Source organism: Boleophthalmus pectinirostris, unplaced genomic scaffold (genome assembly GCF_026225935.1).
Source record: "Boleophthalmus pectinirostris isolate CB_2022bp ecotype Guang Dong unplaced genomic scaffold, ASM2622593v1 HiC_scaffold_6, whole genome shotgun sequence".
Lineage (NCBI taxonomy): Eukaryota > Metazoa > Chordata > Actinopteri > Gobiiformes > Gobiidae > Boleophthalmus > Boleophthalmus pectinirostris.
In genome coordinates, this window is record NW_026571447.1 from 22,377,250 (window position 1) to 22,390,053 (window position 12,804).

General features: G+C 38.9%; 1 protein-coding gene across 3 annotated transcripts in view; it reads right to left on the reverse strand.

Moving 5' to 3' along the window:
• Positions 1-12,804, reverse strand: part of grb10b (growth factor receptor-bound protein 10b) — a 40,196-nt gene that overhangs the window by 7,791 nt on the left and 19,601 nt on the right. For 2 of the 3 annotated variants that reach the window (XM_055163654.1, XM_020937228.2), the window contains exon 6: positions 1,625-1,781. In XM_055163654.1, the coding sequence (XP_055019629.1) occupies positions 1,625-1,781 (157 nt within the window). Of the gene's footprint in view, positions 1-1,624; positions 1,782-2,891; positions 3,410-12,804 lie in introns of those variants that run through there. The other variant, XM_055163656.1, reaches the window with a different exon arrangement.

Sequence of the window (12,804 nt, forward strand, 5' to 3'; positions counted from 1 at the left end):
GAATAATGTAAATTTTTTAACATTGTAGGTCGAATTAATTTATTTTTGTTTAGTACAATAACTTAAAGTTGCAAACATGGGTTCTTATTGTGCTAATCCCAAACATGTATCAGTTTAGTCTATTATGACAGAAGTTTGTGGATTAATGTAAAAAAAAAAAAACACAGAAAAACACACACAGACACACACACACACACACACACACACACACACACACACACAGCCATTCATTCTGAAATACACCATTTTAATATACAATTTAAAAATGTGTTTAAAACAAACAAACAAACAAATAAATAAATAAATAAACAAATAAATAAATAATTAACATTAAGCATGTACTGTATAATCCTTTCTGAATATAGAGCCAAAGATAGAAGGCATTTATTTGAGCATTAGGCGTGATCACATCTTATTTACTGGAAGTACTAAAGATAAAATCTAATCAATGTTTTTTGGGAGCTGAAAAGATTATGGTTAGTGTACAGGTGCTCCAAAATGGAATAGAGGCTGTAATACAATAGACAGTAACTCCGGGCCAAAAATGATGTCATTCACAACATGCTGGCCCTAACTGTACTTGGCAGACACTTTCTGGCACAACTGTTTGACGCATAGCTGCATGATGATGATAGATGGACACAAATTAGGATGGGGTTAAGAGGCTATTATTTCTGAGCCAAAATATTCTTCTTTAGGAATTCTGAATTACTGTGATAAATGGAAAAATCAAAACCGAGACATGAGAAAATTCTATTAGAAACACACCCTTCTGTTTGACACACGTGAAGGCAGACTTGTGCTTTGTAAGTGTTTTATAATTGCTTTCTCCTCAGGGAAAATAGACTCTCAGACTACACCAAGATGTTCTTTCCCTCTAAGCTTGACTCATAAAATATATATAAATCTACCACAAGGTTGGGTGTCATTAATGATATTTAGTTGAAATGAAGTTATTGAAAACTTGCTGCAGTAAATTAAAAAAAAAAGAACTGAAAAAATTAAATGTGCACTATGTAACTTCTCTGATGAGGGGTGTGCCACCTGCTTGTCTCCAATGACATTTCTTTGCCTGGAATGTTCCACAGTAAGACATAAAAAAATTCAATTACAGATGCTTTTACTCCATAAGAACCTTGATAAACAGTCATTCGTGAAGTAATGCTTGGTTGCATCTCCACAGATTTTACTTGTAACTTGATGGTCTGATGGCTTCACACTGTGGAGCATTCCAGACAAAGCAATATCATCTGAATCGAAACAACAAAGTGGTGGAACCTTCACCAGAAGCGTTACATAAAATTAGTGAATCTGTTTTATAGCAGTACATTCAGGAACAAGATTTGTGTCCTGATATGAATATTTTTAGCTTCTCTATTGGTTTAATGGGATCAAGCTTCATCACTTTAGTCCTTCGTGGGGTCTTACTGCAGTAGTTGATTACATCACCATGCATTATATCGCTGTGTGCATATACTGCATACATGAGCATTCATTTCTGCCTGAATACTTGCCAGCGTGAGAATATGAGGCTGCAGTGAAATCATCTAAAATGTGAAAAACCTGCACTTACCTGAGTCTAAAAGTGTGATGAAGTTAGTAAGAGAGTGTTTTCATTTCTTACCTAGTCCGAGCAGTGGGTGGTGCTCAACAAGTGCCCAACTGTTGTCATCCACACAATGGCTTTTATAGACTAAGAGCTGGCACAAGTCCCGGGCAGTCATGTCAGCTGGTATCTCCACCACTTTCCCCATGCCGTCCTCACTGAAGATCTTCACAATCTAAGCAAGAAAACAGCAAAAAAAAAAGTTCAAACATCAACATTTTAGACTCAAGGGTCAGCATTTATAATTTATACTCTGGTCAATTATCCTTGACAATGTTCTTTCACTATTACAGCCTAATGTGTGGGTGAAGCCAGCAATTTACTTCAAACGCAAGCATAGTATTTATTGTACAGTGCCCCATACACTGTGCCATAGAGAGACCTGTAATTACAGCAGACAATAGAAAAAACACACACTTAAGACTATGTAGCAATTGTGGCATTAAAAATCACAGGCACGCATTTCTTAAAGCAACTTGTTGGTGTAATATAGAAGCAAATATACAGGTGAGAGTAAATAGTGTCTAAGCTAAATACAGATATCCAGGGTTTGCGTGCGAGGAAAGACCATGGTTAAGTAACTCTCTCTGCTCAAGCTCAATTATATGCCAGAAACTAGTGGGAACAATAATCTCAAGATGATATTTTTGGGGATGTTCAGTTTGCAGTTCAATCTACTTTGGGTACGAGGCGGCACATCTGCTGTGAACAGATGAACCCACGTTTAAAATCTCATTAATAAACGGCCACGAGGAGATAACAAGCTCTGTTCTGTAGACGCATCCACTCTGACATAGTAAGACCATTAATTACACCAAATAAAGTGTTGTAAGTGTCGATATCATTAGAACATAGACCACTAAATATAAAATAGAAATTACTTGATCAAATTTGAGAGTGAAATGAATGATTTACACAGAGAACTAGAGCAGCCTACTTAACCTGCAGAAACATCCAGCCAGCTAAGTCTACACATACAATACACATGCACACTTCCCATGGAATAAATTATGACAAAGAAAATTCTGTTCCTCTGAGAGAAAACGCACAAACCAGAAAAGAGGTACAAATTAATCTCTTATATTATTAGACAGCAATATACCAAATTCACAAGTAAAACCTTCTCAGTTCAAAGTCAATTCTATATCCGACTCTCGCAAATTCTGTTCACACACCAACAGTTCTGCCTTTTCCATTGTGATTATGAGAATTTTTTTTTTTTTTTTTTTTTTAGAGATCGACAATATGTTAAGAAGCAGCATTTTATTGAATGAGAGTGTCTTACCTCTACGGCCCGTAATAGGCAGCAGTCTGGGGAACACGAAGGCATGTTTGGAGTGCGCCCTGCTCCCCCTACTCAGACACACTTCCTTTAGAGCACAGACAAAACCCCCCAAACACACGTTTTCCCCTCAGGACAAAAAAAATTCAAAAATAAAAAATAACGCTGATTTTGTTTTAGATATCCGGCAGATGACAGTTGCGTTACCTGTCCTAAAAAGCCCAGAAACTCAAAAGTCTATGTACGTAAATAGGTCAGTAAAGGAATAGCCCATCTGACCTGCACTTCTCTCAGGTACAGTAGAGAACTCAGTGGCTGTTCTAGTCTGACAACTCTCTTTCCCTCTCCCTCTCTTTCTCTGTTCCTCTCTCCTCCTCTCTCCCCCTCTCTCACAAAGGGTTACAGCCTCAGCTACAGGCTTCAAGGCACACTGAATCAAACCACACGCCCGGTGACCAATCAGGAGGCAGGAGCAGGCTGATGTAATCATTCCCACACACACCCGCCAGTAGACACACAGTCGCACAGTCATGCACAGACACGGCCAACTTTTTCTGCCCTCTTGAAAGCTCTCAACTCTGGTTTCTCTTTTGCGAAGAACTGGGGTTTGTATGAGAGGCTGTATAGCTTGGGGGCAGTGTCACTATCAGAATCAATGTGGGAGAAGTAATAGAAACTTTTGTAGAAACTGAAGTTTAATAGAAGAGCAAATGGCTAAATTGGCTTCATGTGAGTGTAGCACTATCCCTTTTTAACTTATTCAGTGTACAATGTTGGTTTGGGATAGATTTCAGTCCTTCATTACTATAAATAGCATAATAATAAAATAATATAATAATAAAAATATAATAATAAAAACTTGAATTATAGATAGATGTTTTATTGATCCTGAAGGAAATTCATTAAAACAGAAATAGACAAAGTTGTATTTTTTGTATTTTTTTAATTATTTTAGTCATTCTGAAATTCGCAGTATACTTCAAACTCCCTCCTATTTTTCTTTTTCTACTCCTACTCCTTGATATACGCAGTATACTTTTTTTTAATAGCACATCCATTCTGGTAGATGGTAGAAATTTAGTTGTGTGTGAACAGGTGAATGCTCGCTGTATAATCCAGGAATTATACCCAGTTCCACAGAAGGAAGGAGGAAATAGCAGTGTAAGTGGTAACACCCATAAAGTGGTAAGCTATGAAGGAAGGGGAGAATGAAAAAAGGGGAAAAAAAGAGCAGGGTGACTCATTACAAGTATGTTAGTGTGAGAGAGAGAGAGAGCGACAGAGAGAGAGAGAGAGAGAGAACACAGAGAGAGAGAGAGAGAGAGAGAAACAGAGAGAGACACAGAGAGAGAGAGAGAGAGAGAGAGAGAGAGAGAGAGAGAGAGAGAGAGAGAGAAGAGAGAGAGAGAGAGAGAGAGAGAGAGAGAGAGAGAGAGAGAGTGTGGGGGGAAGGGAGATATAGGAGGGAGTGAAAGCAAGGGGGGAGCAGACAGAGAGAAGGAAGGAGGCAGTTTGGAGTGAGGGGAAGTCTGGTGACACACTACAGCAGAATGTGTAGTATGAATGCTTCCTACTGTTAACTACATATCTAAACTACACAGCTGTCACTACTCCCCCACCCGACCGCCTCCCCCCGCACAGCAAGCACACGCACAGTAACACCCTCCGTGACATCACACTCATACAGAGAGAGGGGAAAGCCCAGAGACAGGCATAGAATAGGATGAAGGAGATATACAACTTTCAGTTTTATTACAATTAAACTTTTATTGAATTTTATTTCCTTGTTCTGCCATGTACTGGAGACAACTTTCAGCTCTCTTTGTCAAATTCTATGAATTTTTCTCCAAATTAATTTATTAAACATTCTACAATAATTATTGGAATAATGTCTCAATAATTATTAGCACAATGTGCATTATCATCAAAATCTAAGGGAAAATGTATGTATTTTCTCAAGTGGGTAAATTCTGAGACCGTTGACACAAAGCAGCCAAAACGTTGACTTAATGCCACCTGATGTGTACAGTGAAGATTAGTCACAGACTGCATCTCATTTGGAGACCATGATGCAGTCAGGTTTAAATATGACTTTTTATTTTTAATCTTGCTGTAATGACGTTAGGTGACTTCTGACAGAATGACTAACTTAACTTTGTGAATAGTTTAACTGTTCTCTCCATGGACAGTGGGCCTCATCTCTCGGTCTGATGACTCAGATCTGATAAATGTGATGCAAGTCCTGAGAGACTGGCTTCAAAAGATGTTCATCCTCATATAGATAAAGCTGTTCAAAAATACCTTGGTTTAATATATGAATAAACACACAGTAAATACACAAAACCTGAAAGACACATGCAAAAGAGCCAGGACAAACTTGCCTTTATAGTGAATATGCCATGTTCTCAAACCTTGTGTTACTAGCTGAGGAGAAAGTTAACAGGATAGCACGTGTTGTGCAAACACAAGTGTGTCCTTAAGCATGTACGCACACGCCCAGCCACTCACATGCACTCAGCACCAGCAGCCATGTCTGCTTCTAGCAGCAGCTGCTCCTAAAATAGTCACTGGTATTACAAACATATTACTACCCATTACATCAGATGGGTGTTACTGGATCACACTTCAACACATTTTTCACCACTGACTACAATTATTATACAAATATTGAAGTTGCTTTAAGTTTTGCTTCAAGGCCCAGACAGGGCTGTCATTTGTATTCATATGCAAATGAATACAAGAATTCCCATGCCATCCCATCCTATCCAGACATTAGGGAAATAGGCTTATTTCCGTATGGTCAATGAGAACATTTACCCAGAAGAAATTATTTGGGATGACATATTCAGTTAGGTGGGGGATGCGTATAAATAGTTTTTGCCAAGAACAAAAAAGGCATGGTAAAAAATAAATAAATAAAAATACACAAACATTTGAAACAGCTGATCATTTCAATGTGATTACCACTGGAGGAGGTTTTTTGAAGTTACTACCTTTTGTGTATATATGTGTATTTTATATAAAACATATATTTTATTTTTTATAAAATATATATTTTTATAAACTGTTAGAATTTTTTTTTTTACACAGTGATACCCATCTCTAAATCTAATATATATATATATATATATATATATATATATATATATATATAGATGTAGATAGATATATATATATATTTTTTACACATCGATTACTAACAATTTACAAAAAATATTGCCTTTGAGTTTGCCCTACTCATTAACAGTTGGGTTCCAATAAAAGTATGCTGACAAAGTGTTTCAGCAAGTCGTCATTGTTGGCAAAACTAGCCAAGGCCTCTTCTGCCCCCTCTGCCCTGCAAACCCTTACATTAGTGGCCAACAGAAGCAGCAGCCATTGATAAGCTGATTTGGCTCACAAGACAGGCCCACCTCCATATTCCCATTAACAGTCCCTACATAATGGCCCTTTGACTGTAATGTGAAGCTGTGTGTGGTCCGGGCCGCCCAGGAAACGCACATCCCAATGATGAGATGGAGACACAAAAACCTGAATGGGGCGCAGACAATTGGCGGTCCCCACTCTGCGCTCCAGTCAGCAGCAGTGGGAGGCACAAGCCAAGAAAACTCTGCTGACTCATGAGTAAGCACTATGAACTGTCCCTTGTCATCCAATTACCCCGTCAAATTAAGACCCAAGCACAGAGGCCTTTCTGGGTTCAGCAAATCAAAAAAAGTGAGATTTAGCAGGCAGCAGTGAGAGAGAGGCTAGAGGGAGAGGGGAAGATGGCTTATGGTAAAGGCTTCATAGAGATGTATAGAGAATAATATGAGTACAGTGGTAGACTACCATTAGGCTGCTGTGCAGCCGTGCATGGGACCATACTGTGTGTATGTGCAGTGTATTGGGGTGTTCGTTAACCCACAGAGGCTGCTCTGTCTATAAACAAGGGACTTTTACACCCACTCAGCCTCATGAATCTGAAGCTGGAACATTCTGAGGCAGCGTTGGGTCACATTTAATTAGTAGGACAAATGGCTATGTTTAGTTTGGCAATCTTCACCATCTATGCATGCCTTCTTGTGTGTTCTTTTAATAGACCTAGTTAACAAAAATGCTGCTCCCAAAACAGACACACTCAAACGTTGGTGAGTATTCCTTATACAGGAAAACGTCATGTACACATCTGTGAAGAGCATGGCCTTAGTTTACTGTGGTTCCCTGCTGAGAATCCCTCCACATGAAGCCAAATATTTCACCAACAGTGTGCGGAAGTTTAATTGTAAAGAGGGCTTTTTGCCAAAGGACTTTGGCCAGCAAATATCTTTTCAGGCCTGATTTGGAACCATTGTCCATTTACAGCAGGAGGGCAGATGGAGGGGCAAGCAACTTTGACTTGGCCAAACAGAGTATGACAAGGGTGGCATAGTTTTGCAGAGATGATGACCTAAAAGTGAGCCTCGACATTAGATCATACAAGGTCAATATATTTTTACTGGATTGCATGTCTGCACGTACTACAAATGGACTCAGGGCCTATCTATATGCAGGCACTCATTTGGTTTAACAAGTCCTGGATTAGTGATTGTGAAGAACGTTTTCAATGATACAATACTTGTATTATAGTTTAACTCACTACTGTCACCATTATATAATGTCATTGTAGTTACAAAGAGACAAAAACAAGATTTAAATGTCTGAAAGGTTGCGCCTGACGTATTTGCATCACTGGACAGTCATAATTATGACGTGATACATTGCTCTACAAAAGAATAGGGAGTTTCCACTAAAGCTCACTGTCTTTGCCTTACTCTTTTCATGGTTCTCCACTGACCAGCCAGCAATATTTTACAGTCCTATTTTAACCATCACACACAGTACATTTTAAGAACAGCTATTTCTACATGTACCCTGTTATCTGTGCTATCACCAACTGTGTCCAAGACCTCTCCTCTTTACATTTTCACAGCAGTGGCTTCAGAAACCAGAGCTGTCCTACTTTCCCCTAAATGAAGGGAATGGGGGCAGGACCATGGTGAAAAAGAGACGAAGGACAGAGGGTGAAGGGAGAGAGAGATGCAGTCTACAGTCTGTACAGCTTAGGTCTGATTTAATGGCTGCAGGCTCAAAGATATTGCCATTTGTGGGACATGTGGAGACGGCTCTATGAAAAATCTGAATATATCAACTATAAATGTACATTGCTAGCTTGTAGTTGATACAGACTGAGCACACAGGGATTCCCATTAGTTGAAGGAGTAATGGATCTTTTGCTTTTTAGGTGGGTGAAAGTTGTGGCTTCTAATCTTACACCGGCTGCCCACTGGGACGAGGATGAAGGATGGGCCATTAAAGGTGCATCACGCTTCAGCGCCTGGGTGGTCCATGAATACTACCATGGAACTAGGTTTTTTCTAATTTCAGTATTTAGTTCTGTGGATAAACACCCGAGTAATCCTTTTACATATATTTAAGGCTTGTGGTTTCCTGTCACTACCTCAGTAATTAGTCTCCTTTAAGAGACGTACCAGCCATATTGCTGAAAAAGTACAGTAATATGAAAGAATATTGCCTTTTTTTGCTTTCCTTAATTCAATTTGCAGTCATGTAGATATCAATCAGTTGTAATTACAGAGCCATTTTTCACATTGTCAGAAGCTATGTGTATCAGGTTTGTAAAAAAAAAAAAAAAAAAAAAAGTTACAGGGCCATAGATGGGGACAGGTATAAAACAAATGCAGGATTACTTAAACGTGCATGAATATCCAAAATACTAAACTAAATCTTTTTAAATTTGTAAATGTAAACTATTGACCTTCTTGATCAAATCCAAAGCCAAATAGTATTAAAATGGTGCCATGGGCAGGTATTGCCCCTCAACTAGATCACTGTCTGTCTCACTTTTAATAAGCAAACCCCAGAGCTGGGGCCTTTGTAGGACAATTAACTGTGTGCAGGGTTTCTAAACACTACATATAGTTTAAATGATCTTTTTGTCAGTTTCTGTTGAAAACCCTTGTCCTTGGTGCCACTTCAGCAATGACCATATGCAAATGAGTACATGATACATACAAACCAAGAATGGCCTTTATGTGCACACACATTTTTACTATCTCATCTGGAGCTGTGCAGAGCTGGAGCATAGGCAAAGCACGTTCACTGCAGAAGCATCAGCGGTTATAGTGACGCTGGCCTATTTTAACAGTGTAAATTAATTTAGCATGTAACACAATCATTACACAATCTAATATGTGGGTCACATGAATCCTAATGAACGCATAATGCAATGAGAAGCCATCAGATACACCCTTAAATAACTGTTCTCATGGAGCATACTTACAGGACATTATTCATGCAGCGCATGCTAAGTGTTTTATTTATAAACCGGTTCTGTATCATGCCAGTAATGGTGACGTGTGCTGCCTTGTGTCTGTGGCAGTAGTTGGTCGTCTAAAAAGCAGGTTCAGGCATGTTTTCATTTAGCACTGGGATAAATGCGTCCTTGACACATGAGATGTTCCAGACTCAACCACAACCTGCATGGCACTCTTCCAGGTTGCCGTTTCACAGCCATGCAATTTGTAATTCACTCGATGCTCGGTGCTGCAAATCTCCTCCAGCTGCAGTCAAACTCCTGCTAAATGTTACTCATTTGCACAAACTTAGACATTTTTTGGTTTTGTGAGGTACTTCCAGTTCTAATTAACACCAGATATTACAATATATCTCTAGCATATTAAGTCAATTTTGGAAGTTCCATGTGGAACTTCTTGAAGATAAAAAAAACACGTGTGGACAGCACAAGCCTGAAAGTATTGTAAACTGCAGATAACAGGTCTGTATAGATAAAGACAGTTGACAATCACAGCATGTGGGTTTAAGATTTAACATTATGAGCAAATGGCTGAAACCATGCCGTAGTGCAACGTTTCCTCTACATTTTATTTAACAAGTGCCACAGTGTACATTTGAGCTCTGCATCACCTCTGGCCTGCAGAGTCTGAAGCACAACACACACATTGATTTCTGAGCTTGTAAAGACATCAAGCATCAGGGTACACTTGTGCATACTCCCACAGATGTTCTCAAGCGTTTGGGCATTGAGTGCATTCCTCTCCGCTGTTTAGTTTACAGTGGAAAAATCTCCCCTTTGACCTGGAGTATTTTCAACACTCAGGAAGTCAGCAGCCAGGGAATGCCATGCTTCAGTGCCAAGAGAGTCAGAGGAGGGATGGATCGATTCTTCAACAAACCACTATTGTTAACCCTTTAAGTGAGATTAGGCATGGTGATACTCAACATACAACAGATAATACTGCCTCTTCATTACATCACATGAGAGAAATGCACTGAGGTACGCAGCAAGTGATTATTTTGAGCCAACAAATAGATTTGAGCTCAAACAAATGATGACTGATGCCTTGGGTTAGCTTAAGCTAAAGAAATTTACAGTTTACATCATGGTTTGTAATGATCATAATGTAATTCTTACATTGTACTTTCTCAAGATTCTCTCAGACAAGACAGACAAATGTGTTATTTTTAATTTAAACTGGTTTGAATTGAGCTTTTACAGGAGCTTTAAGAGTAGTACAACACATGACCAAAAGATAAACGCTTGCAAAGTCCAACACATGGTATGATATGGAGAACAATGCACAGTTAATGAAAAACAAAGCAGCGGTGAGAAGATAGGGTGCAGATAGGATGTAGGGATCCTGTAATGCCATAGAGCATGGCCAGCTACAGGACATCTAGTCCAAGTACAGTAAATCCAACAAAATCTGCCAACTCACTGATCAAATCTGCGTTCCCACACTGGCATGACTGAAGCAGCTCTGAGAACACTGTGTTCAAGGAGCACATAACAAGACTCTCTATTGCACTACTGAGGACAGACTGTCAAGAACCAGAACCAACTAAATTAATGGATATGTGCTAACTAGCTCGCATTCAGGGCCTCTTATGAAGTTTTCTGTTGCATGACATGGATTAATGAGCTTAAGCATCTACTAGAGCCTCATGGCAGTGAAAAGATGATCTTATTTGAACAAAAAAAGCCACTTTTACACATCAAAATCTAAACTCTGTACCATGTAGAGGTTTGAAGGAGTGTGAAAGTTGCCATTAACCAAGAGGACATGCATATGGTAAAACACAAACATATACATTATAAGGAAATTTTAGCATTGAGCTAAATGCAGACATTTTCCCCTGCATCCAGAATACATTTTACTGAGTAAATATATATATATATATATATATATATATATATATATATATATATATATACAGATTATTCATTTTAGTGAAGTCTATTGTGAAATATGGTTTTGTACTATGGTTTGGAGGATTGAGCATTTATTGAGGAAGAAGATCTGCCTTAGGACCCAGGTCTCTTATTTGAGTATTTACTATTGCAAGGACCAGCACTAGCCCTTCAAGTTTGATTCTGCTTTCTTTTTACCTTTACAAAGAAGCCTGCAGATAACTCTATAAAGGGAATAGTCCTTAGTCACAAAAGCGGCCTGTGACCTTAATGGGCTGTCAGGAAAAAAATAGAAACTAATTGAACAATAGCGGTTTGTTCTGCAACTTTTTTGGCAGAAAGACAGAGTCAGGTCATCATCTGTTATATCATCCCTAACACTGCACTTCTCTCACTTCTATAAATATCAGATGGTTGCGTGTCTGTGGCCCCTTCACATTTTCCCCTGTTAAGCATATGCAGCTGAGGAGAGCAGCTGGGCCAAGTGGAAGGATAAATATGGAAAGACAGAAAAGTGAGGAAAGTGAGATAATTGGGAGTCATACTGTATGTGTCCAGTCATTCCTAAATCCTGACGGGGATGTGCCACTTCCTTTAGCCTTCAGAGCGCTATCCAAGAAATGAGCTGAGCATAAACAGAGGCACAAAAAGCATGAAAGCCTGTCAGAAAGTGCCTCAAGCTTGGAAAATTCAGTAAACCAAACAAGAAGAAAAACTTGGTTGAACTGCGCTACATGTTTGTAGAACATACAGACAGACAAGGAGATAAGACAGAGGAGAGAAAGGCGCTCAAACACACACATGTGGTTTAAGTGACAGAGGTCAAAGGTCAAAGTCTGGGAGCAATAATCTGCCTATTCATTGAGTGTCTTCTTGTCAAAATCTGCTCTTCTCTAGACCTGCTCTGCACATGTTCCCCACCCCGCACCCCCACACCTCGCCAGATGAAGGTGCTGAATCGAATTTCCACTGAAGAACCAACCGCAATGAGACATATTTTCCATTGCCATCATCAACAATGGACAGATATTGCCAATTTTGTAAATAGTTTACAGAGCTTGCAAACACACGCACACGCATCTAAGACAACAAACAGAGCCATGTGGACCACGCCACAGTTCTGACACAGGTTGCGTGCACACATTGTAAACACATACATACACAGAGAATTATAGTTTCCACAAGTTTTTTCAACATTACTTCAGTATTTGGGGGTCTAAGGAAACAAGAAAGACCAGGAAAAACAATGCTAGTATATATTGCTATGTGACCATATACAAGTATGTAGTAATATGTAAGGGACTGTAACAGTTATTATTAAACCCAATGTGCGATTGTTGAATGGTTCTTATTATTTACATCATACATGGAAAGGTCTGGTACAGATTTCAGTTAGACCATGCCTTCATTTGTTTCAGACTTTTTAACACTGAAAAAGGTCTGTGATGTTTTTAGTATTCTATTGGATCAATCTGATAAATTGTTATCACATTTTTTGGAAATTATTTAGTCTCAATAACTTTTTATGGCTTCATTTCCAATCAAAATTACAGTCATATTTCCAGTTTATTACTGGCATTGCAATACAAGTTGTCTGAAACACTAAATTTGTGCCTCTAATCTCTTCATCCCTCCTGCCTCTTTAAAAAACCCAAGACTGTCTCT